General features: G+C 41.5%; 1 protein-coding gene across 1 annotated transcript in view; it reads right to left on the minus strand.

The window, feature by feature from the left end:
* The window catches only part of LOC136437201 (E3 ubiquitin-protein ligase MYCBP2-like), a 160770-nt gene that overhangs the window by 32775 nt on the left and 100434 nt on the right, over positions 1-27561 (minus strand). The window contains exons 10-40 of the mRNA XM_066431682.1: positions 25739-25809; positions 25319-25460; positions 24901-24977; positions 22196-22400; positions 21315-21482; positions 20838-20990; positions 20172-20376; positions 19657-19808; positions 18651-18734; positions 18015-18152; positions 17057-17138; positions 16212-16326; positions 15084-15288; positions 13956-14040; positions 12137-12232; positions 11536-11666; positions 9715-9888; positions 8860-8987; positions 8310-8401; positions 7805-7939; positions 7137-7220; positions 6721-6817; positions 6115-6307; positions 5392-5714; positions 3314-3682; positions 3105-3257; positions 2519-2614; positions 2040-2135; positions 1254-1463; positions 562-690; positions 130-308 (exon numbers count right to left, since the gene is read on the minus strand). Coding sequence (XP_066287779.1) covers positions 130-308; positions 562-690; positions 1254-1463; positions 2040-2135; positions 2519-2614; positions 3105-3257; positions 3314-3682; positions 5392-5714; positions 6115-6307; positions 6721-6817; positions 7137-7220; positions 7805-7939; positions 8310-8401; positions 8860-8987; positions 9715-9888; positions 11536-11666; positions 12137-12232; positions 13956-14040; positions 15084-15288; positions 16212-16326; positions 17057-17138; positions 18015-18152; positions 18651-18734; positions 19657-19808; positions 20172-20376; positions 20838-20990; positions 21315-21482; positions 22196-22400; positions 24901-24977; positions 25319-25460; positions 25739-25809 — 4567 coding nt within the window. The remainder of the gene's footprint in view (positions 1-129; positions 309-561; positions 691-1253; positions 1464-2039; positions 2136-2518; positions 2615-3104; positions 3258-3313; positions 3683-5391; positions 5715-6114; positions 6308-6720; positions 6818-7136; positions 7221-7804; positions 7940-8309; positions 8402-8859; positions 8988-9714; positions 9889-11535; positions 11667-12136; positions 12233-13955; positions 14041-15083; positions 15289-16211; positions 16327-17056; positions 17139-18014; positions 18153-18650; positions 18735-19656; positions 19809-20171; positions 20377-20837; positions 20991-21314; positions 21483-22195; positions 22401-24900; positions 24978-25318; positions 25461-25738; positions 25810-27561) is intronic.

Raw genomic sequence — 27561 nt, forward strand, 5'->3', positions numbered from 1 at the left:
TTACACAAGAAGAAACACTACATTTGTATCTCCTGACCTGTAGTAGAGAATGTTGGGGATCTGTCCTTCAGATATAGAGTACTGTTTAAATGAGACTATTTATTTGCACTTGTACATGTATCTCCTGACCTGTAGTAGAGAATGTTGGGGATCTGTCCCCTGGTCTGGTTGGTTCCGTTGCTGCTGAGGGAACAGGAGCTGAAGGTGAAGGTCACGCCGTCCGGATTTTTCACCGTTGGCAGGCCTCCATCTCCGTTGGCCGTCCTGCCGCCATGATTTCTCACCCTCACCGCGTATTTCACACCCTCCTGGACAGGCAGAATGGGGATTGATAAGTGCGTCCCCATCTGGACTTCACAGTTACGTATCAATCAGCGCTATCTATTCCATACCCCACATTTTGATATATGGAAAAGGCAGAACTTTGGGAAGGAATGTGATCAGATAGAGAATGCAGCTTGACAGGACCATAATCAATATTAATGAAAGTGTTAAACACGGCTATCTAAATCTCGCTACTTGGAGCACAAATCTGGGTACTAGATGCAGCTGCTGACTGACCTTGATTGGAATTGGTCGTTCGAATTTGACCTCAGCTGCATCATTCACACAGTCTTCTGGGTAGTACGTGCCCTTCACCAATTCCAAGGTCGTCCACCTCTGGGTGTGGGAACCATCCCCAATGTCACTCTGGAACAAAAGGCACGGAATCACTCATTAAGTTTACTCAGCGTTGTAACTGTACTTAAAGTAGTCATTCCTTGATTTACTATCTTTTACTGTTTACTACGTAACCTCTGCCTAATTCTATTTAGTTATCATGCTGGTTTAAATGTCAAATAATCTTTGTATTCTACTGATTATAAGCCCATATGGGCTGTGTGACCTTATTACAAGACATAACAATAAACCTTCATTCATACATGCAGTGATCAGACTGCAAGTAGGATGTTACATCATAAATCGAAACATACTCACTGATTTGATGAGCTAACACAAATAGTTGAACATTACTCTACCATAAAGACTGCAGTAGTAATCTTCCATCTTCTACCACTCTTGTACATGGTTAGGCAATCGTCAGTGTTTAAAGTGCCCATTCAGAACTTTGTATCATGATTATCTCAAATCATCACAATGTCCAACCAGTAATCAATTGGATGTTTTCTACTTAATAGGTATAGGTATTGCCAATACATTAGCTTGTCCACAACAGGGACATCTATCACAACAGATTCATCATTCCTGCATACCTCACTAGAATCTAGCAGCTCCAGTTCATAGTCGTGTTGCCCCCCTCCCCCGTACAGCATGGCCCCGACGACGACCACCCCTGGCTTGTCCACGCTGAAGCAGACGGCGTCAGGTGACCCGTTGCCCGTGTTCCAGCTCTTCCCCTGGCTCACCCGCGCAAACCGTGACGGCGTGCACGAGACGGGCATGGTGGACCTTTGGATCTCATTCTGGAAGGATGGGAAATCATTAAATTGTGAGATTCAGATATTTTCATATTTTGGTATAAATGGCACAGTTGTACTGAACAAAGAAGTGATCTCAAGCAATATCGATAAAATGATTTCAGCTTTGTGATGTTTCTACCAGGTAATAGGAAGAATAGTTTGCCAGGGAAGTTTGGCCACCATAGGGTTTCAATTGCCTGTGAGATGGGAAATGTTACCCTTACCACGGGCTCACTCTCCTATGTGTGCCAAATTCTACTCTCCATTACCCCTTAAGATGGCCTAGTGGAGGCTGCTTAAGTGCTCATACAGCAGTTGGGGACAGCTAAGAGGCACAGAATTTTACAGATAGTAACATGAGTGTATAATGGTAGGGTCGACCGGGCTGTTTGAGAAAACAAAAAATAAAGCATGCACATCAAGAATATACAAAACGTATGGTAAAGAGCAATTTAAAAAAAAGTTTTGTGTGTTTTCTTCTCTTTCATATCATAGTTTTCGTTCCCACAAGGTGCCCGGCCAGGCCCCAGCTTGGAAATGTGATCCTAGCATAAAGAGGTATTGATGATTGACCTTTACCTCTGAGCCTGTTGCAGCAGTGGCCAGTTCCCCCACAATGGCGGCCAGCAGGGCACAGGTGTTGCACACCAGGGCATCCGAGTAGTTCACTTCCTCCTGGGGACACAGGGAACGATGTGAAAACAGATCATTACAAAGGGAATGTTGTGATATCTCATGTTTCCCTGTTTATGACAACCTGTACAATCTCCTAACATCAGACAATGAACAAAACACAAGCTACATGTAGGAACTCGAAATCATACAAAACCAACCCACAACAGGTTTGCTCAAAATGTCTAAATGGCAGAATATACTGTCCTGCAAAAATTCATTTGTTGTTACACTTGGGTTTAACAGACAGTCACAACACTACAGCTTTAATTAAGGTGACTGAACACCTACAAATGTCAAGTATTTGGCAAGGAGAAAGTATTTAGCAAATTACAATTGTCAAGTAAATTGAAGTCTTCAATGACATCTTTAGAAAAAATCCTTACCCCACTGAGCTGTATCCTGACTGGAACAACTACGATAGCCAAGAGTTTGTCCAGAACCTCCTTAAAGGTGCAGTGTCCAGTTCCAGCACCCTCCAACTATCAAAGAATACAAACATGTCAAACATTACTCAGTCTCTGTCAGTCAGTCTATAAATACTATGACTTTTAAACTGCACAAAACAGGATGGCACAGTTCCGTTACAGATCAAACATTACTACAAAATTGGAAAACAGTGCTGGACACAATGCAGTTTTGAAAATACCAAGCAGGCTAACATGCAGTGTACAGTACATATAGAATGTAAAAATGGAAATTTGTATTCATCTTGAGTAATGCATTTACATGTATTTGGTAACGTTACATGTCCCGGGTATGTCAGAAGATGGGGCCCATGGGCACCTGAGGAGCACTTATATAATGGGATGGGAGGGATGCTTTAAAATAAAGGCATTTTTCTTTTTTTTCTAAATATCTCTTTTGATCAAAGTTTTAAATACATGCTGCTGCAATTGACTCATTTTATGCACATTTTGAATGCCATTGCTTGACAGTCCTAGAGCTGGTGAGCTGTTGCTCAAGACTGACCTGTGACCTGTGCTCCATGTGTTGTACATGTACTAGGATAGGACTGACCTGTGACCTGTGCTCCATGTGTTGTACTAAGATGGGACTGACCTGTGACTTGTGCTCCATGTGTTGTACTAAGATGGGACTGACCTGTGACCTGTGCTCCATGTGCTGTACTGAGATGGGACTGACCTGTGCTCCATGTGTTGTACTAAGATGGGACTGACCTGTGACCTGTGCTCCATGTGTTGTACTAGGATGGGACTGACCTGTGACCTGTGCTCCATGTGTTGTACTAGGATGGGACTGACCTCTGACCTGTGCTCCATGTGTTGTACTAAGATGGGACTGACCTGTGACCTGTGCTCCATGTGTTGTACCAGGATGGGGAACCTGACGTTGTCCCTGGTTACAGGCGTGGTTGGACTGCTGTTGGAGTTGTTCTCGTCAGGACTGTTGGCGGTGGAGGGGAGCTGCGGGTCCGACTCGCTCTCCTTCATGATGGGCAGCAGGGACGTCAGCTTCACCGTCGGGTGACACAGCGCCGCCATGACGGCTGACAGAAGCCGACCGATTCCCTCGTTCTGCTCAGAACCCTGGAATGACATTGACCGCAGCTCTCAATGCAGGTTAAGGTCTTGGCAACCTCAGGAGTGCAAGTCATGCACTAAACATGCTTGGTGAATTCTGGATGCATTACAAAGCTGTATTTTTTTGGCAACAAGGTTTGTAGGTATCCTTGTTTCAATGATAATGATGGCTGAAACATTTAAATTCACCAATAGTGCTTAATTTCAATTCAATTTTATTTACATATTGCATACCCATGATTCCAGCAACAGCAATGGCAGTTTTATTTCTAGATTTGTCACTACATTGTATAAGCTGGCATGCATGCATGGTGTCTCCTCTACATTACATGTAACTTTCTAATTACTATTGGATTATAAATGACAGCAGTCTCATGCATGCATGCATGAGTATTGAAAAGCTTGCAATATGCTCATGCATGTCTGCCTTATGGCAAATCCAACAATAAGTACATACTGTCTTGAAGAAAGACATTCAGGTTTAGAGGTCAGAACAGATTGATACAGAACAGAAGGCACGAGCACAAGAAACATTAGTTTTGAGATTGGGTTAACAGCTGACAAACAGATAATCTAAGTGGTTGTGTAAAGGAAAACATTGGCAGTTTGGTCCATGACAGTGCATGTGACTTGTAGTGTCAGTTGTCAACACACAATTATACTAGGATTAATCAATATTTTTACAACATACATGTACAATGCTGTTTACTTCTTGCATCAAGCAGGCATTGCCTCAAATGTGAACAAAGTCATGCAAATATCTGCCACTCCAAATGTCATAAACCTTCCTTTCACTGATCCGGGGACGCTACACATATACAAATGTACATACATTGCAGGGCTGTCTTAAAGCCCCCGTCACAAATAAGAAATTCAGCTCGGCTGACGTGTTGGCGAGCTTCAAACGTGCATTTTAGACCGAAGTATGGCCGACGTCCTGTCGATTACGCGGGCTTCGGGCGATTTTTAGAAATAAAATTTGATCCAAATATTGGCCTTTTACCAGGTTAGTTGATACTGACTTCGTCCATGTCCAAGAGATGGTACCATCTCATGGGGGATTTTTAGTTTTTAGTGTTCGACGGACGTCGCCCGAGATTTTCATTGGAAAATACGGTCGACGCTTGGTCGATTTTGAAATTCGGCGAGCTTCAGGCAATCTACAAAGTCGGCTGACGCTCGCATGAATTGTGACCCCGGCTTTAGGACCCGTCCCTACGTCCCTGGACAGAAATTTGCTTGTTGGGACGGGAAAAAATTCACCCCTTCCGTCCCGAATTCTGAACTTTATGACTTAGAATTGATGAAAAGGTATCTTTGTAATGTTTGAAGCTTAAAATGACGAATTTAACAACGAAAAAATTCAAAACATGGGCTCCCAAACAATGAGTGGGACGGAAAAAAATTGAAAGCTGGAGACAGCCCTGGTACATTGTATATGGAAGCAGGCTGTTAGCTATATACGTGTATATGCTTTTTACAATCATTCTCCCTGCTGTCTTATCCCAAAAGCAATGCAATACCTCATACAGCAGGGAGAAGGTTAATGACAGAAATGGACAGACACATATTTTGCAAAGTACAGTGTGTGTTTCTTGCATGCACATACACATTTACCACGATGCAACAGCCACATACAAGATCACAGCCACTCTGCATGCAACAAGCATGCAGTCAGACGAGACAGAGAGTAGAAACCTAAAGGGGCTACATACGAGGCGTCTTTCCACAGGAGAGTAAGGTCTCACCGGTTCCAACAGTCCCAGTAGGTCGCACAGACACACCCATTTCAGGCTGGCCGTGGGATAGAACGCGTGGAAGCAGCACGTGAAGGTGTGATGGCATTCCTCGAGCACGCGGTTTACCAGACGTTTGCACGAGTCGTGCGAGGACTCCCGCCGGCTGGGGGTGTGGGAGGGGGAGGGCTGGGGGAGGTGAAACATGTTTTCTTCGCAGAGAATTTTGCGGAGCACGGCGCGCGTTTCACCGACACATTCTGATAGCCTGGCAGACTCGGCTGGGGTTTTCTTGCTGAGGGCTGGAAGGAACAAAAAAACAATCATTACCAATGTATAGAAAACACAACCACTTCTGACAAATGATACATAGTTTACACAAGGTACAAGCAAACAGGAAAAGGACATTTCATATACATGTGAGACATGTTTCACTGATCTTTTTTTCACTTTTACAAAAACAAGTCATCTGCTTCCGAAAACAATTTAATATGAACCTGACTAAACATTGGGAAAGCCTGTTCAGAATCAGATTTTCTTTAAGAAAAACAACCCTGGGGGACAGGTGCTCTTATCAGTCTCTCATCGCACTTGGTAAAATAGGGGCAAATCAAATTCAAGTTGGACAGGTACTATGTATTATTATGTACGGAAAGTTATGTAAAACAACAGACAACAGAATAGTCTTTTGTTCAGACTTACGTCCGTTGGGGTAGACCTCGCTGATGTACCTCCTGAGTAATCTCATGCAGGCCGTACTGACGAACACCAGTCTGTCCAGGTCCAGTAGCGCCGCCGTGAAGTGGACGCCCTTCAACCCCTGCAGCTCCTCTACGCCCAGTTTGAAGGTCGCCCAACTCCACCTCAGAAGGTCAAGTAGGGACTCAAAACAGCTCTGAAACAGAGAATACAGAGAATTTTGTGAAGCACAGCGTAAGTTTCTCTGACACACTCTCATAGCCTGGAAGACTCAATGCATTGTATGGTAATACATGTAGGTTCTGTATACTAGTGATATGGTGCAAAATCACTGCCACATACAAGTACGTGACATGTACAAATGTACATGCATAACCATCTTATATATTCCACAGGCAAGTGTTGCAAATTGTACTTTTTTTGTAGTGTTATGAATGTAAGTATTAATACTTCAATGGATAATACATAACGCTTATAACATGGCAGCAAAAACTTTAAACAACAATACCTGTTTTTCGGGCATGTCTGTCAGAGGAAAAAGCAACTACTTCATATATGATGTAACAACATTAAGGGTTAAGGGCTTTTATGTAATCGTTAGCAACTTACAGGTGAAACAGATCTAGAGAAATCCCTGGAAAGGATGTGCACAGGCTCCATCTGGCATTTCACGCCATTACTGCAGTTGGAATCCAGTGTTGGAAGTCTGCAAAATATAAAATTTAAAATTACTTTGTGATCAAAGTGAAAATCATTATTTAGTGGCCATTCTGATATTGTGTCCACAAGGGCAGTATACTGTATTCAGACATGACCCTTTCGACTATCAAAATGCAAAATGAAGTAGTCCTGTTCAAGCTGGCAATGTCATCCTTTAAAGGAGGGATCGTTGAGACTCTGCTGTACTTCATACATTTTACGATTTCCAGAGCGTTACAGCTAACAACAGCTATATTCAAAATCTAATATTGGTACTTGTGTGTGTGGTTAAATCAAGACAACGCAATTCAGCATGCAAGCCCCACCTGTATAACAGTTGAGGAATCTGGCCAGCGTTGACATCTGTGCCATTATTGGACTTTCTGGAACTCTTGAACTGGAACACCACCCTGAATTTTTGAAGAAATACAATACACTGTAGACTCATGCTGGACTTGTGCCACTAGTCATAATCAATAATGTTTCGTGTATTTCATACATGGCCTCTGGCTACCCATGCCATTAAGAGAAGTGGCTCTCAACGTTACTGTTTCAGAACTAATCATAGAGACATAACACGCCTTTACATATGGCTCATGGACAATTTGTTTAACAGTGAGCTACTTTTCAGTACTAAAATCTACAAGATCGAAATTCACATTTTACATAGCGTACATTTTTGATATTTTCTACATTTACTTACTCATCTGTAGCGACCATGGTTTGTCCTTTGGACGATTTGTTAAACAACTACCTTTTACTACTATGCTATGAGATTAGAATTTACATTTTTCTTGACATTACACAGTGTATATGTTTTATATTCTGTACACTTACTGGTCATCTGTAGTGACCATGGTTTGTCCTTTAGACGATTTGTTAAACAACTACCTTTTACTATGCTATGAGATTATATGAGATTATATATATATATGAGATTATAATTTACATTTTTCTTGACACTACACAGTGTATAATCTTTCTGTACACTTACTGGTCATCTGTAGTGACCATGGTCTGTCCACTGGCTCCACAGTCACTGCTGGGCCCTGAGACCCTGGCCCAGCCCACATACCAGTTGTTAGCAGTCAGGAGGATGGGCTCCTCAAACAGGATGGCATACTTCTCCCTGGAAATTACATGCATGCTTGTGTTAGAAAAGATGAAAGGAGTACAATGCTATAGCATTCATGGAGCTCAAATACATGATATACTACAACTTTTTTTGGGTATCATACCAATGTCTAATAACATCCAAATATTGATGACAGGTGAAGAAACAACCTTGTCAAAGCTGATGTACTAGTATTCACAGATGTATATTACTTGTTTTTTCTCACAAATAAAATCCTGTCTTGAGGCATTGTCAAGTTGACTCACTATAGTACTTGCTTGGCATTGATTTTTCTGCACTAGAATGCTATGTTAGATTCTTGAGACTTCAACACTTAATGCTAAACATATTAACTGTTTCAAAACACTACATGATCGATCCCTACCTGGACCCACACTCGTACGTCATGTCGTCAGTTTCACACAGCAGGTCACCGTCACCTTCATGTTCTCCTCCTTCTGTTCCAAGGTCAAACAGCTGAAACAAAAAAAAACAGAGACATAAATGACTGAATGAATTGTTTTCAAGTTTGGAGTAAAAAGCACCTTTATCAAATGCAGAGGGATTTAAAGAACAATTAAGTAGTTTTATTAAATGTTCATATAATAATGTCAGCATCTACTACTATGATACAATGGAAACACTCTGCACATTTGCACATGTCTTAAGAAGAGATAAGAAGCATTCAAATAATCTGATATTAATATAGATAAAGAATAGCATAATTTTCTTATTACACTCTTAGTGTCTTATACGATGCATTTAGCCTCAGTTGGACATGCTTATGCAATTAACTTCATTGTCAATAATGAAGATAACTTCAAATCATGCCACTATTTCAGACCACAAAGATTAAAACAAAAATTGCCTTTGATCAGTGACTGTTTTGAAGCAAAGGAGAAAGAATAACTAAGCCTGATAAACATGCGATGTACCTTGATCTTTGCCGTGTACTCTCCCCTGCCACCGAACAGCCCAAAGCCTCCGAGGATGATGTCTGCATCAGCAGTGAACCTGATGGCTTCTACGGAGTGAACTGAGTAACCCCAGCCCCCACCATGACCTGCAAAAAGGCACGGCAGATGGTTTGTACAAAGATTCCAGCATTTAAACAGCCTTGAGTTACCCAGTAGTGACAAACAATTCATCAAGCAAGGAGAGGGATTGAAAGTAAATCCTTCACATCTTTGCAGCGTCCAGAAAAAAATAAAGGAAACAAGAAGTGGTTACCATAATTTATAAAACTAATCTATCCCTAAAAGTGGCAATTCGGGAGACAAATGTGAGGCAGGGAAGACTGAAGTGGCTTGCTGTGGAATGTGTTATATATTTTATTATCTGAACATAGTAGGTACCCTTTGGAACAAGACAACAACATATAGTTACGATTGTAAAACCAACCCATCCCTGAAAAGTGACACTTTGGGATACAATGTGAGGCAGGGAAGACTGAAGCGGCTTACTGTGGAATGTGTTATATATCTTATTATCTGAACATAGTAGGTACCCTACAAGACAACAACATATAGTTACCATTATAAAACCAACCCATCCCCAAAAGTGACACTTTGGGATACAACCGTGAAGAAGGGAAGACTGAAGCAGCTTACAGTCGAATCTGTTAATATATTTGTTATCACTGTTTGTTATCTGAACATAGTAGGTTTTATGTTTGAAATAACCCTTCCCTATAAGACAGCAACATATGGTTACAATTGTAAACCTAACCCATCCCCAAAAGTGACACTTCGGGATACAACTGTGAGGGAGGAAAGACTGAAGCGGCTTACTGTCGAATCTGTTCACGGCGTTGTAATCCTCCTTGGAGAATATCCTGGCCACGCTGTGCACGTCCTGTGCCTGCTCCGTCACCGCGAAGCTGAAGTCTTGGCAGACCGTCAGCGTATCCAGGCAACCCAGCAGGTGTAACGCACTGTGAGACCTCGTCGTCATGGCAACGGGAACTACGGGGAGAAGATAAGACTTAACGGCTGGTTGTTTCTGACACGTAGGTTTATGGGAGATAGACGATGAACAGGTGGTTACAGCAGATGGGTTCTCTTCACCTCACCTTAGGTTAGAGATGCCTTTGTTGCAGGGCGGTCTCCAGCTTTACATTTTTTTCTGTCCCACTCATCATTGTTTGGGAGCCGATTTTTACATTCTCATTGTTCAATCTGTCATTTTAAGCTTTAAAAAAAACACATTTTCATCCGTTTTATCTCATGAAATTGATATTTTTGGGACGGAAGGGGTTGCAAACAAATTTCCGTCCTGGGACGGAAGGACGAGTCCTGGAGACAGCCCTGCAGTTTGTTGCAATGGTGGGGATAGACACGTACAGGTTAAATAGGTAAGACAAGTGTACTTTTTTAAGCATAGGATGATAGCATCTGCATGTCATCCATTTATCTAATTATAAGTCCTCCTTTCCACTAGACAGCAATCACTGAGGGACCATACAATGAACAAGACTGGATTCACATGTATAATATTATGCAATCCTTGATTTCCTGACTTGAATACGATGCAAGATGCTAAAGTATGATTTAAAAAACTATAAAACAGTTAAAAATAATATTTATGAAATCTGTTGAGTGATCTTCCAAAATCACGGTCTCTCAGTGATTGCTCAGCAGTCGCAGCCTATACAAGGCAAGCATACAATCATAGCACATCTGCCTTTCAACAAGCTGTTGATGATAAATGTAGGTACTGAGATGCCGATTGTGTCCTGGCAAAGGAGGCAAAATGCTCTGTTTTAGCTGTAAATAATGTCGGAACAGTCATCATCATCATTTTGGGTATCTCTTTCTCTCAAAAGAGATTCTGTCTTCCATGATATGCTCGACCTGCACGCTGACATCCCTGGCAAATAACGCCAATAGGACCATATATAGGATTGTTTGATTGTACAGATACACATGTAGGATAAGGCACGGACAAGAGGTCAGCCCTGTCAGACATGTGTCTTGCTGTGAGTGAGAACTCCAACTGACCTCTGACTTCCGTCTGGCCAGATAAATATCAGCAAAGGTAGCATAAGTCTTAGACTGATCATTCAAGAAGCATAAGGCACGGATAATGAGAGGTCTACCCTGTAAGCTGTATGTTTTCCTGTGAGAAATCTAACTGACCTAGTACATGTACTTCTGACTTATGTCTGATCAGATAAATAATAGCAATGGGGTCATAAATCTTTGACTGATTGTCCAAGTACAATGTAGCATAAGGCAGGGACAACGAGAGGTCTGCAGCTGTAAGCTGTATGTTTTCCTGTGCATGAGAACTGTGACTGACCTGTGACTTACATCTGACCAGCTGAATAACAGCAATTGGACAATAAGTTCAAGTAGCATAGGACACGGACGACAAATAAGGTTGGCCCTGTCAGATGTATGTTTTCCTGTGAGTGAGAAGTGGGAACTCTAACTGACCTACTACATGTACCTCTGACTTACATGTATGTCTGATCACTGACAGATAAATAATAGCAAAGGGACCATAAGTCTTAGACCGATTGTCCAAGTACAACGTAGCATAAGGCACGAACAACGAGAGGTCTGCTCTGTAAGCTGTATGTTTTCCTGTGTATGAGAACTGTGACTAACCTGTGGGCAGGACCAGCTCTGGACTGAGGAGGTTACAGGTTCCCGTTCTGTCGGACTCCTGAGGAGGGAAATCTCGCACTTCCCCTGCCGTGGCATTGTAGCACGACACCGCAAACGTGTTGGGCTGGTATCTGAAGGAGACAAGAGGATTTACTTCTCAAAAAACTTCCTACACAATAGCAAGTTTTCTTCTACAATGACTGTCCTTTTTATCATATCCGCCAAATTAGAAAAAAAATTCACTGATGTTCAACCCAAAAGGTATATTTTGGAAAAAAATAACTTCTTTTAAGCTAGATAGAACCAAATTTCTCAAGTGGAAATTCAAAATGCACAAATGTGTAAATGAATGCAAATAAAGCGAGCATACAAAAACTGTAATGGTATAGTGACTTAACTCTTTGTATGATTATCACACCTTCTCTAACTGCTGGAGAATTTTATAAACAATCATACAGAAATTACTAAAGCTTGACATTGAGTCTAAAGAGTACATTTGTAATATGGGCTAGATAACAGGAATCACACTGTCAGAAAATAATGAGTTGACTGACAGGCTCATTTTCACACCACAGAAGAGTATTTGGGTAGAAGAACTTACCTCCAGAGAACTCCATGCATGGGATCAAGGCACAAGCAGCTGTCTGTGAGGTCTGCCTGGTTGCCACCTGAGAAGCTGTAGAAAACAGGTGTCCTTCTGTCAGGACAGTCAACATCAGTATAAAAAACTAGAGCATGCTAACTGTGAATATTAAGTAACAGTACAACATACCTGACTTCCACAAACAAAAAACTACATGTACATCATCAACTTTCAGGCCGTTTAGTGTAATATAACCAGCTGCTGGTGTGTTACGCCAAAGGGCGGTTTGGTACCGGCTATACAGATCAAGAACTTACTACGGGACCTGACCAAACTTTCTGTGAAGTGTTGAACAGTCTGGCATTTTTCCATGACTTTGATCCAGATGCAGCATTGAAAATCAATGATTATGATCTTCTGAAGACCTGTGAACATAACTCCCTCTTGCTGACAACCTTATAAAAGATGCTGTAAATCTACATTTTCTCGGCTGTGGGCTTTGATTGCCAGGGAGGAGGATTAAACGATTAACCTTTAGCACTTTGAAGTAGCTGTTTGGCACCCCAAAATGTATTGTCATATAGTTAGGTAACGTTGGGTAACCTAAATTCGGGATTTTTCCGATAATGGTTGACTGAAATCAATCTAGCAGAACAATAAACCATCCTTTTTTTCTATTATTCTGTCAGTATCATGTACTATCTTTGCACTAATCATATGTATGGTAGATTTTGTCTCTAGTCGTGCTGACACCATAATATTTCAACTTGAAACTACCGTGGGCCGCACGCACAATTGTGGTGCTGTCGGACAGGGGGGCACATTAATTCGGGAGAGAAGATTCGTCTTGAATATCTTACCGCTAATCACATTTTATACAGCAGCTATTCGTTCTTTCCTTGGCTTGAGGAGAGTGCTATGGATATAGACGTGTCCAAGTAAAAAAAATACACGAAGAAACGGCCGTACCGCACACATCAGGCCAGTTCGGGAACAACCCGTGTGTTGAGTCGGTAGAACTTCACTCAAAGTCGGCCCATCGTCATCATCGGGCAACGTGTAACGTTACATTATTCATGGGAAGTTAGCTGGATGCCGTAGCAATGGTAATACTACTATGTCCATGTGTTCCTTGTTGTGTTAGGAGCAAACTTTGAGGAAAATATCTTCCTCAGTCCACTATCACACGCAGCATTTAGACAAAAAAGTGTTCCTCACAAACCTTTGTCGTCTGCTTGACAACAGGATTCTGGTTAACAATATGGCGGCGGGAAAATACACGTGCCGTAGGTTGTAGCAACAGAGAGGAGTTTTGATGATTGATCACACTTAGAATATAGTTGCAGGTTAGCAAAAGAGATTGTAATAAGTTGTCTTATAAATAATTGTGTTTAGCAGGCAGGAGATGTGACATTTGTCTTATAAACCAGCGAACAACCGTGCTGGGTGATTCTCCCACGAAGCCCCCAGACTCTGTCAATAAGGGACGGAGAGTTTTTGACGTCGCCAACTTCTAATGCATGGTTATCGAAGCTTTTCAGCCAGTGTTCTGAATACGTTAGTCTATCTGCTTTGCATTGCTGGCGTTATAACTGATTTTGCATGTAGCACATATCCCTAAATACCCCGTTTTCGAAAAATCCCGACTTTAAGTACCCCACGAATTTAGGTTACCCAACGTTAGCAGGTAGAAGGTTTATTTTATATATTTACTGGTTTGGCTGTTCAGCACACACAGCTAGGGCTGCCCAACTAGCCTGTGGCTATTACAAAGGGCTAGCCCTGCTGACATGTACAAGACAATGCATTGGAAAACAGAGGAGGGTTAACGTCGTACCTTTTGCACGTGCCATCAGTTTTACTGATGAAGAGAGATCGGCCTGGCACAGCTGGGCCATCGCCTTCCAGGTCTACCACCACACCTGGGAAGTGGTGAAGTGATGAGTTGCAGTAACTGTTAAACATTCATTTAAGCCTTAAGCTGCCAGATTTTCAAACAAGTAAAAATAAAAATGTTTGACCCCTGACCTCCCTCACAAAACCAGCGAAACTTCTGGTCTTCGAGCGCTACACACACGCAAAACTGTTTTCTTCTGGGGAATACCCTATCCCAGTTATAACCGGGCGTAGCACACAGGGCATGTTTCTGTATCCCTGATAAAAACGGGGCTGGCAGCCTAAGGGTTACATACAGTCAAACTGCCCAAGATGACCACCCAGGGGACCAATAAAATCTGATCTATGTGGACATGTTGTCACTATGGACAGGACGCTTAATGCATGTGTCAGTGGGAAATATCATCTAAGGGACTATCAAAGAGTGGTAACATTGGCCAGGTGGTCATTATGTAGAGGTGGTCACTTGTATTAGCCTGGAGTCCAACCTTGTTACCTTGGTCGGCTATATATAGCTAGCAATGTTGGGAGTGGACCAAAGCTAACATGGCTGGACTCCAGGCTACACTTGTACAGGTTTGACTGTATTTGGTTTTCTAAAGTCCTATTCATTTTTTTATAACAATGATTGGAAGACAATAACATAATATTAGACCACTTTTATTCATGTGAAATATAGACGTATCACACTTCATGCAAAAAAAAATCATAACTTCTTTTGACTCTTAATTCTGAAATCCTTTAAACACATTTAAAGAGCACATAGCCTGGGTGCCAGACCACCGCGCTCCTGGCGCTAATCCTTCGGCCGGGGAAGCAACTCGCGCCGCCGCCACAGACAGCACACGGCCCACTAATTATCTCTCGCGCGATAGATATCAGGGTTCGGCTGCCAAGCGCCCGGGTGCCAACTCTATCCCTACTACCAGGTCTTCCCCGGCCAAAAAGGCTTATCATCGCATCGCGCGAAAGGTCTGGTATCCAGGCTAAAGAGCACATTAAAGTCATTTGCAGTATAATCGTGTACAAATTGATGCTATGTCATCTAGACGTGACCAAAGGTTCTTACCTATGCACTTCTGGTCCGCAAACAGTGTGGCATCTGCTAGTGTTCTTACATTGATGAGTGACTCGTCAATTTTGATGAAGGTCTGGTCCCCCGATGCCCCCACCCACGTGGCCCTCCTGCCAAACTTTGGCCCCACCCCAGTGACCAAGCCAGGCTCTGAGTTCCCCGGCTGCCATGACCCGTGTTCCCTCCCCAGTTGCCCCTTCTGTTGGCAGAAATCAAACAAAAAACAATTCTTGAACATTTGATGCCAACAACATAATGTTTCACCCCAGGCCTGTACTGTAATATTTTCAACAATTCCGATCATCTTTGTTCATATACTACATGGAAATGGAGGAAACTAATCAATGACATGCATTCTTTAAATGACTCTACAGCTAAGAAGGCTGGTTTACACCACATGGAAAACAACACTGGTCAACACTAACACACTCTTTCTTTAGTCACCGACGAAAGATAGCAGATGGTCAACACTAACACATACTGATTGTAAACAAACTGATAATGATAGCTTGAAAGCTTGTCTGTGCGGGTAGAAATCATTCTGAAGCAAAGTAGAACTGTAATTTCCAACACAAATCTTTCTGTGACTTATGATCCAATGCTCACCTAGTCATGTGTTCTATTTTCACAACATAACATAACATAACATAACATAACATAACATGACATCACAGAAGCAGTGGATTGCTCATTCCTTGACAAGGACTGGAGTTGGAGTCAAAAATTTTGGTCCAATGTTTGTGTTGGAAATTACAATTCAACATTGATCAACAAACTGATAGTGATGAGTTGATATGTAGGAAAAGGAAAGGAAAGGGATCTCGAATAAGTTTAGCTCAAATGAACTCAATGAACAGATGAGTTAATCTTCCACTGGTCGTGACAGAGAAGACTAACGCTATGTATTTACAGGTTCATTGTACCGGGGAAATTCCCCTAGCTTTTTTCGACAAGCGCAATGAACAGTGGGCCACGGCTTAACGTCCCGTCCTAAGGACTGCGACCCTTTCGCCGGGTGAATGACACAGCCGGGATCGAACCCGGGGCTTCTAGTTCCAGAGGCAAGATCGCTAACCACTGAACAACGTACGCTACACACGCTATATATGACAGGCTACTCACTGCAAAAGCCCCAAAAGTGTAGACGTTGCCCTGAGATGTGAGGATGACTGTGTGGTTACTCCCAGCCGCCACCTGGACCGCTCGCTCAGGAAGCTCCACTCTGACAGGGAGACCCCTACAGAAAACATGAATTTAACACCTATCATTTATTCAGTTTTACCACATTTGTGGAAGGATTGGCATAACAGGTGACAATCACCTTTTCAAGATGTCAACCCAGACCAGACTGTAAGGTTTGGACTATTGCACACCGGGCCATGCCCCTACTGCAACCCGGCATCGAACTCGGGTTCCCTTGTTTGATGGCTGAATGTTCTAGCCGTTACGCCACACGACGCCAAACTTTTAGGCATACACAACTTTACACTAAATCATGAATCAAAGGGCAAGCTAATCAGTATTATGACAACTGTTTGGTCCATAAGGAAGCATGACTCTAACAGGGAGACACCTAAAAAAACCATAGCTTTGACACTTTTGGGAATACGCAACACTGAAATCATATATAAAAAAGTGGGCTATTCATTATCATGACAACTGTTTGGTCCATTGGGAAGGTAGACTGTGATATGGAACCCCGACAGGTAGTCATCAGGCAGTAGACTTACATGTAGTATAATGTCATAGTGCTATTACTACATTCATGAACGAACAAAAGCTACCGTCCTCTTAATATCACAGAACCTAAAGACTATAGAAAAAGTGGGGCTTTTCATCTTAGTTCACCTCTAAAAAAAATGCAGTGTCCAACTTGTCCAGATGCAATGTATAGTCAACACTAGTATTTGAATTAGTGTCTAATGTTACAACCATATCACTTGTTGCATTAGTACAAGATGCATCACCTGTTGTGGCTGTCCTTGCACCCTAGCTGTCCCATCTGGTTATTACCAAAGGTGTAAACCTCCCCATTCTGCAGCAAAACAACTGCCAAGGAAAGAAAAACAACACAGTTACAATCAAAATATGTCTTTTTGCTTTATTTCAGTCATAGCTTGCACAGTTAATTCAAATTTACACATCACAATTTGGATAAGAAATAAATTAATAAGTTCTTTGACCATGATGCTTACATGTAAGTCCCTGTCATACAGCACGAAAATTGATTAGCCTATGAGTCTGCAAGCTCTGAATAACATTTTTGGCAATAATACACCCAGTGTTCTCTCAATCATCACATGATTATTAAAAAGGATTTGCCAATGTTTGCGGGTCACCAAGCACTGTTTAATATGATAGGGTAGATATTCAGGCAAAAAATATGAGTGACCCTCTGTTGATTTCAGAATCGGACAACCTTCTAGCGATCAACAAATATGGCCGAAGCTTGTCCACTGTGTGACAAGAATACACCACCCATCACTGCACACAACAGACAGAGTATCCGGACATTGGCAATGATCGACAAGTGGTATAAAGTATTTTGTATTTTGTATCTATTGACAATGAAAGACAAGTCATTACACTGTGTCAGCCTAGGCAGCTTTCGCTAGTAATGGCTGACCCACAAATACAGACAAACATACAGTAAGATCATTACCCTATCATAATACATACTTAGGCCACACCAATTTAATTTCTTGGTTAACAGATTTTTATCTAAAAAGAAAAATTTTAGAAAAAAAATCATGAAAATTGAAGGCTGGGCCTGACTTCTGTTTTCATGATTTTTTTTTCCTAAAATTTTTTTTTTTGAAAATAAAAATCTGTTAACCAAGAAATCAAATTGGTGTGGCCTTAGTTAATGCGATACAATACAATGCATAAATACAGTATAAAGTTGAAACCTATTTGCAGCCTCACCTGTATGCTGTAGCCCACAGACCACATGAGTGGCAGGGACCTCCCTGGCCCCCAGCTTCACCTGACCGGGTGCAGTCATGGCCAGCTTTCCCGGGTCTCTCTCTTGGTCCCTGTCATCACTGGCATAACCATCAGCAGCTGCCAAGAACATAAATCAATGATGACAATCTTTATTACTAAACTCGTGCCCGAAGGTTACTTGCATGGGAACACACAAATACCACAAGGTAAAAAGATGATAAATAAATGTCTGGTCTATACATCTATCATATATGATTCTGATGTTTTTAATAATATGTACATTACATTACTAAGGAGTTGACTACTTCTTTGGAGACAGTGGCTAATGAATAGTTCTGCGTTTTTGATGATAATGTAGTAGCAATGTAGTTTTTTTGTTTTGTTTTCTAGAAGTTGACAGATGCATACATACATAGTTTTTACGATTCTTAAATACATTTGATCACATTAGGCAGGATGCTAGATTTATCATTTTTCTTCTGAAGAATATCACAGGAACTTTACACAAGTTTGCTAGCAAGTTCCATGGCATACTGTCAAGAAGCTACAGGTTCAACCAAATCTTAGTTCTTGAAAACACACCATCAGACATGTAAATACAATGAGAATACCAACCTTTTGCCTTTACAGTGCTAGTTGCTTTCAGTAGCTTCTTGACTACTTTGTCTTTCTTTTGGTCTGCAGTCTTTTGTAATCGACCTTCAGTGTGGTGAAGAAATTTAAATGTTTAGATAGAGAGCAGTAACAGTCGTATACAACAAATACACTTATAGCTTAAGTCAGATAAGTTTCTATTTTGTTAATGGTATGATACATGAAAATTACATCATCTGATCAATACGTCATAATAATACGCATGGACATTCAAGGATAGAAGTGGAGACACACTTGATACAAAGGACACACGCAGGCAGAAGCATTAAGGGTGGTCAGGAAATAGAATTGTGCAATTTGGTGAGAGTCAACACTGGTAGTTTCTTGGAGAGCTGATTGGTTAAGGTCAGGGGAATAAGGTAAGAACAGCTAGTGCTCACTCTCTGCTTTGCTAGGGCATGTCTGGGTGCAAGCAGCATAAGGACATCTGGAAGCATTTTTGTTACTGTAAATGTCTTTAGGTTTGTGGTGATTTGATTTCGCAGTAATGAGAAATTGGAATGTTTGAAGTGGTTTTAAGTTTGCGAAAGCGCTATAGTCACATACTCTACAGTTATTGTGTACTTGTATGGTATCAGAAATTTCTGAGATGTTTTCAGTTTGTGGTGAAGCAGTCACTGCCGAAACCTACATAAAACCACGCCCAAAATTTAAAGAATTACAGTATTTATTTTCTGTAATCCGAACCTTTTTAATGCTGAATTGTGCTTAAGTGCACACAGTAATGATGTTGATGTCTCCTTCATACTACATTGTCATGGTTAAGTTGCTAGAACTCTATAAAGAAAATGGTGTGAACCATTGATTGGCTGCTAATTTTGTGTACTGCTGTAGACATTTGCAGCCTATTTCAGTCTTTGACTTCGTCTAACATTCAGTGGCTACTGCTCACTTAAGCAAATTATCGAAAAAATGCTCTGCTCTTGCTGCTTGCACCCTGCACAGCCCCAAGCGTGTGACCCCTGACCTATCAACACATCGACACAGCCAGGTAATAACTTCTTTAGGTGGGCCAGTTCCTTCATCTCGGTCTGGCGGTTGGGATCGTCCTCACCTGCACAGGACTTACAGATGCCACACTCACTACAGCCCGAGTCCCCGGAGCCACAGCCACATGCCCTGCAGGGGGAAAGGATACTAGCATTAATCAATCAGACACATTTTGCATGGTGAATTGTGCTTAAATGCACATTGGACTGTACATAATGATAATAATACCTCCTCCAGACTACATGAATAAGTTGCGAGAACTTTTAAGACTTGGCAGTTGTGTGTCATTGGTTGGCTGATTTTATGTACTACTGAAATCAAACATACTGTACAGTTGTGCAAATGGCAAATAAACTGAAATAACGACTTGCCCCGCATGCCCCTGCTGACACAGCTTGCCCCGTACCCCGAGCACTCTCCGCACACCGTGCACACCATGCACCTTAAAGTTAAACAATCAAGATGTGCTTCAAGTGAGAAAAGATGTCTTACGTTCCAGGGTTCCTTCCCGGCATGCCGCTGCTGACACAGCTGGCCCCGTACCCCGAGCACTCCCCGCACACCGTGCACACCATGCACCTCTCCATCTTCCACACGTGGGTGCCGGGCGGACACAGGCTGGGGTCGCTCGCCTCCTCCGTCACATCCTCGTCATGGTCGTCTTCCGCACCCACCGCCATGGCGCCTGCTGAGGCTCCTGGGAGGTCAAAGGGCATACTTATTACTTTCTCTACAACTGAAAAAGTGTCATATGCTACTTCTCAGTCTGAGGTCGGGCACTTTGCGGTAACCTTGTTATTGACAAAAGTGTCTTAACATCTTTACAGCACACAAAACCAGAGATCAATGACAATGTCTTTCTGCAAATACATTGTGTTGGACACTCATATCCTTTGGAAACAACTAGTTCCGATGGGCAGTAGTGGCTATTGCAGTAGTGGCTTATGTGGATATTCTAAGATCTGATTAAAAGTAACAATCAGAAGCTTTGTCATCCTACATGTACCTGTCAACTAAATGCTTTTAAAGAATAAGGTAGTACATGATTCCTAAATGAACATATTGGGTCAAAATCTTTCTCTATGTTTCAATAAGCTTGAACTAGCAGCCTTGAACTTTCACAACACAAGAGTCAGAGTAAAAATCTGTATATCTGACCTTCCTTCTGCTGGGGTGTGAAGTCCCGGCCACACTGTCCCTTGTTGTTCACACCGAACGTGAAAACCTCCCCCTTCGCAGTCAGAACACTGGCATGGGCCTTACCCAGAGATACCTGGGTAACAGCCTCCTCTTTCAGGTCTGATATTAGACCTAGGAATGGAAACAAACATACACATTAAGTATCACAAAAAAGTTAGCAACCCTTGCTGATATTATTGTTATGAAATATTGATACAAAAGGGAACATTGATTTAAAAGTACAAATTAAGCACAGTACTAGTGGTATCAATCAATTGAATCCTACTTATAGTTATAACCAAAAATCAACAACCATGGAAAATTAATTTTTATAATCTTTGAATGCGACAATGTCTTTAAAAAACTCTATCTGCCTACTAGTAGTAGTAGGAAGGAAGAAAAAGTATATAACATGGCAAGTAACAAACAATGTTGATGATGAAGCGAATAAGCTACCTGTGGTGGTGTCTGCATATGCTGTATCCTTGCCGAACATGTACAGCTCCCCTTCCTTGGTGACCACAGCACTACTGCCAACGTTACAGGCACTCCACACGACGTGCCTCCCCTCAAGCTTTATCATCTTCTTGGGCTTGGATGGCTTGGGTTGCCGAGCTCGCTTCACTGTTCATGATAAATGTCACAAAATTTACTTATCAACATCAAAGAGGTGACATTTGATATGCCACTGCATTGTATAATGTAAAGCTAAAAGTGTTGCTAAATGTATCATGTATAACAATGAAAATGTGAAATTTCAGTCAGAACACTTTTTTGTATAATCATACATCATTTGCTGTTACAATTAGATTGGAAACTACTGAACAGAATGATGCAGGTAGAATATATTTATAACTTAACAAGCCTTTGCAGACCTCTTAACTCCATGAAATATCTACTAAGAGTTTTTTTAAATTTCTTCCTTTATCTTGTGTCATTAATCGATTGAAAAATCATGACGACATAGGTTACTAATGCCATAATCACAGCTGTTCATGTGCATCTTCATTTTCCTGTGCACCCTATTAATTCCTTACTATAAAATCCCAGAACCAAACTTCATCTGGCCAATGCTCAAAATGTAACATTCTTTTGCAGTGCAAGCTACTTGAACGTATGACTATCTTTACATCACATTGGAAAGACTGATAGCAGATGCAGGACATTCCTACCAGATAATGATGATCAATTCGTAAGTACCAGTATGTTGGAATATTCATTCATATCTATTCTACCAGTAAAGCACAACTCAGGCCCATCACATGTTTTTCAGGCTTTTTAAATGCATAGAAAGACATGATAACAGAGCAGACTCATTGGTACAGAAGTCCCCCTACCTTGGTCCCCATCCTCCCCCCTCCTGGCTGTTCCACAGAAGAAGACGCTGCCATCCTCGGACACCAGCAGGCCGTGCACCCCTTCATGTCCCATGGAGCACTGCACCACCCTGGGGGACTTGGTGATGGGAAGCTCCGCCCACTTCCCCAGGGGTGGTCCGCCTTGCTTGATGCCCAGCTGTTGAGACTTGCCAGTGTACAGCAGCTAGACAAGTTTAAATTAAACAAGAATTAAAATACTCTAAGATTTACCAGTGTACAGCATGCAGCTAGACAATGCTATAAACAGAGTTTACGCTTAGACTGGATTTTGTATTAAGCCCCTGTCCCACACAGCTGACCTCCTGACCTTCTCCACTCCATGGTTGGGAGTAAGTTGTGAGCAGGGTCATATGTGGTTGAGAGTTGGTCAGCAAGGTTGCCTAGTAGTCTTGATAGTTTAAAAATTGTCTGCGCCAGCTGAATATGACTTTTGATGAATCAAACTCAAGAAAGTCATATTCCTCTTACATGTATATGCAATCAGAGGAGTGAATTGGAGCTAGAATAGGGTGGATTCCAGGCTACTTCCAACCCAGTTGTCTGGAGCAAAGTCTTGGGAAGATACTGAATGTTTGACTGGGGCTCTTAACCCTTGTCCTGCTGGACTTTTTCTACCCTATAGTAGTCCCTGTGCTGGGCTTTTTTGACCCTATTTAAAGGAGGGGTACTGCTTTAACTTTGCTATTTTTTTGATACTTTGCCCACAAATAACTCTATAAAGTTATATATCAATACAAAGCTAAGAGTCTCTACTTTTCAGAAATATATTGCAAATTTTGCCTGCACCTACCTGTATTGATTGATAATGGCAATAAATCAATAAAAAACCCTTTTTTCAAAAATCTTTTGTATTGAAGTATCTGAACCATATAAAAAGTACCAATATCAAAGCTGCAGCATTCCTGACACATCCTGACAACATCAGAGCTATATCTATGATGAAGAAGTTCACCCAGGTATCTCAGCAGGTAGGTTTATGACCATACAATGTCCACGGTGCTGAACTGGCTTTTCTGTAGAAAAGCTGAGCCATTTAGAATTAGTATACTTCTTTCTTTACCTCTATTACAATCACTTTCCTACACATCAGCTGAAAGCTTACAACAGGTATCATCTTTGGAATTCCAAACAAAGTAATATCATTGAATACAAAGGTAATAAAGATACAAAAGGCAATAAAAAGTACATTATTCCACAAAGTTTCCATATACTGCTGCATAGCACAAACACAGAGGTCTCTACCAAGACTACAATGTTGCTGACCAGTCTTGGCAACATCAGAATGATACATGTGAAGAAGTAAAATACACAGGTATTGTAACAGGTGAGTACATGTATATGGTTGTAGACTGCCCTTGGTGCTGAACTCACTTTTGAGCAAAATCTACACTCTCATACAGAACAGTACACTTCATGCTGTAGCCATAGAACAATTGACATTCTAGCTTTCTATACATGAGTGGAAAGATTATAGTCTAACCTTTCTTGTCATATCAACATACAGTTGTTACAATCTATACTAAAGGCTATATTATAATAAAGACATAAAAAGCAATAAAAAGTACATTATTCCACTATGCTTTCATATGTCTTTGTATAGCATCAACACACAGGTTTCTACGAAGACTACAAAGTTTCTGACCAGTTTTGACAACATCAGAATAATATATCGTATTATATGTAAAGAAATACGAATTGCAGATATTATAACAGGTAAGTATATGGCTATCAAAGTCTGAGACTGGTCAGCCCCACAATTGAAATCATGCACCACTTCTCCGCCAGCGACCACATCCACTACCTCCTCGGGCACGTCCACGCCGTCCTCGGTAAGTGCCCCGAGCTCTTCCACGGCTAAAAGTAGCGTCAGCGCCGCTTTCAAGTTCATCAGCAACGTGTAAGGGTCCCTCTCCGCTTGCCCCGACATGTCTTCGAGGCCGATGTTGTGACTCCCCGTCTTCGCCAGAACTGTCACTGATTTCAGCGGAATTTTCACTTGTTAAAGGATATTCCACCCCTGAATCGTTCGTGAAAATGTCCTCTAGAACGTCTTCGGCCGTGTACCGATCCATTTTGGCGTTTAAACACCGAAATTGCCGCCAGAAATACGGAAAATATCGCCCCGAAAACATTCCAGCAGACGACACGGCATCATGGCCGCCTCATTAACATATGGCCTCATTAACATATCACGCATGCGTCCTGGGACGAATTGCGCAACAATAATTTTGACCCTTGACCCCGACGATGTGGCAACACTATGTTACTTCCGGGTTTCGGGGGTTACGCGGGAGTGAGACGCGTTCGTGCCGGAAATACCCCCAGCGCCTATATATAGGCGGTCCGCAGGACCCGCACATTATGCGTAGCGCCTATATATAGGCGGTCCGCAGGACAAGGGTTAAGACATCATATAGAGCAGATCAATTCTTCAGTACCAGTTACCATATACAATGCACATGAACCATCATAGTTCATACTGCACTAAGTTGAATGACGGTTTTGGCATTTGTGCTTTCTTTGATGATAAAACCCTGACCAGTGTCATAGTGGTGCCATGTGATATACCATCATGATGGAAGATGGTATTCTGAGAATTGTTTCAGCGAACGAATCACCAAAATAAAGCACAGTCACACAACAGTGTCTTATACTATACTAACCTTCCCTGATGTGGTTCTGATTATTGCAATGTCCTTTCCACTTGTCACCGAGACAACCTCCTCATCCACACCTAAAGCTGAAACAAACAGCAACAGATTTCTGTTAACACAACCAGCAAACTTCTGACTCTCATCTCATCTATCCCTTCGTCTAACTATTTGACCATTGGGGCACCACAGAAGATCTGGAAACCAGTTTTTTTCAACCATTTCGGTTTTCTGTTCATCCTTCCATCTTTTCTGTTGCCTTGAATGATAGTTTTGGTTAGACCTGATGAACATGATACGTGTTCGTGGCCATCCCACTTTGACTTTCCTTCTTTATTTTACTTCTGACAACTGTCAGAAAATGAATTGCAGCAGTAAAGCATTGTTCGGTTAAGGCACAATATTCATGGATACCATTATAAAGACTTACATGTAGTGTGGAGCTCCTGGTTTTGGTCATAGTTTGCCCAGCCACACAAATCCAGGCACTTCCTCGCTAGCCTCAGTGGTAACTCCTGGGTCACCGGCATGGGCGATATCAGAGGGTTGTAGAACCGCACCAGGAAACTATCCTGTAGTCATAGGGAGAAATATGAGCTTTAAAAACCTGCAATTTCATTTGTGACAATGCAGACTGACGTTATCATTAACCTAACCAGCTAATCTACCATAAAGAAATGTTTACATTCTGATTCATTTACTATGGTCCTATAAGAGTTATACTTATAGTTTTACTACAGTGAAAAAAGCATAGAATTATCAAGGCAAGGGAGATGTTTCCTTAACAAGGTAAGAGCAGTCTAGTACAATTTTGATGTGAAAACAGAAAGAAGGGAAGACTCTAACTTACTTCTCTATCTGCAACAATCTGCCCAATGTTCTCTCCATCGGTGAAAAACACTTTGCAGCCTCTTCTGGTATCTAAAAGAGAGAAAAAGAACTATGAAAAATAGATTCACAACAACAACAACAACAACTATTAGTAAGTAACTTAAACTTTCATTAATCACAGAAAATAATGCCCTTTGTAGTTTTTGAAAGCAATTGTTTTAAAATGATGCATCTGCTGCAGTGCATTCAGTCCAGTAGTTTTTGAAAACAACTTTTTCATAAGGGTGCATCTGCACTGGAAACTACATGTACATGTATGTGTAAAATGTCCTTCACCGTTTTCTTGAAGCTTTGCAGATGGCAATACATAAATGATGAAGTAACTGCATGTGACATTAGTATTGAAACTTTACACACCCTTTAAGGCCAAAGCAATTTAATTTCTTGGTTAACGTTCTTTTTTTTAAATTTTATCCAAAAAAATCAGGAAAACACCTGACCCTGTTCACTCCCTGAAATTGTGTGCACCAAAGTACAAACTTTCCTCAGTCTGAGATTCTGTTTTCCTGTTGATTTTCCAATCTAGCATTTTTTTTAAAATTCCGTTAACCAAGAAATTAAAATGGTGTGGCCTAAAGAGTGCACAATTCCCGAAGCATTAACAGTGATAGCTGTGTGAGACATTAACAGCTTCTCAGCAGTTTTTAACAGCACCTCCACTATATACATCAAAGTTGGGTCAACGACATGCACATCCTTTCAAGAATACTCCAAGGAAATCATCCACAATAACTTCATCTGTCTGGAAGTCGATGTACAGTTGAAAAGTCACCAGCTAAGAACCCAGTAATTTCTCGTAAGGAGGGCGGAGAGCAAATCACATGAGAGGATGTTAGCATATGTATAACATACAGTCGGTCTCCGAGGGACAAGTCGGGAAGATTACACTGACCCTGTAGTCCTTAAGGAATGGTTTCTTCAGATTATACAAGTAAAGGAGCAAGTAAGGTCAAGCACTGATTGCTTCAGCCATAGGGGATATTGATTCCCCAGTAAGATATAGCGCACATGCAGGAAGACATTGGTAACTATTATTAGTCCATACTGCTTAAGGAAATCCCAGGGAAATAAGACAGAAACCATTTGCAGCAGACAGTTATAACTTATACATGTCAGACATTCCTTGAGGGAAAGGCAAATGATTTGCAGCTTTTGATGCAAATTGCAGAGCTACAGACTGAACCATTTTGCAACATACAGAAACATGCATTGCACCGAGCAGCTTTAGATTATACCTGATTAAAAGCAGCTTGAAAGCATCCATAACACCCTCCTAAACCTGATTCAAGCTAGCTTAAACTTTAAGATGAATTGGATGGCATCTAATCTGTGAGTGAGGTAGATGACAAAAGAATAGAGGACCTAGTGGAACCATATATCAACTTCTATAGTATGATTATGAGCAGGACAGAACAGAAAATGTTACAAACATTCAGGCATAAAGATAGATTTGCAAAGCACTTTCATCATGAAAGTTACAGACAGAGTATGAAAAATGTTTTACCTCCCGATACAGGTCTCTAAGTCAGGCCTATAAAATGTATATTGCATCTTGTTGAAGACTGTCTTCTCCTTCAAAAGTAAAGCTGACAGATACCTCAGGCCATCCAAAAAAGCTGAGCAATCCATCGAACGTGATGTCTAGGGCTTAGAATGCCAATCCACAAGGTTGCACTGCCTCAAATGATCAAACAAACTCCGCTTCGCGCATGAAAACAATATTCATCTTGATCTACCAGAGCCTTGGGCATCATGGCCTGGTACAAATGCACTTAGAGTGGC

This window comes from Branchiostoma lanceolatum, chromosome 6 (assembly GCF_035083965.1).
Source record: "Branchiostoma lanceolatum isolate klBraLanc5 chromosome 6, klBraLanc5.hap2, whole genome shotgun sequence".
NCBI classification, from domain to species: Eukaryota; Metazoa; Chordata; class Leptocardii; order Amphioxiformes; family Branchiostomatidae; genus Branchiostoma; species Branchiostoma lanceolatum.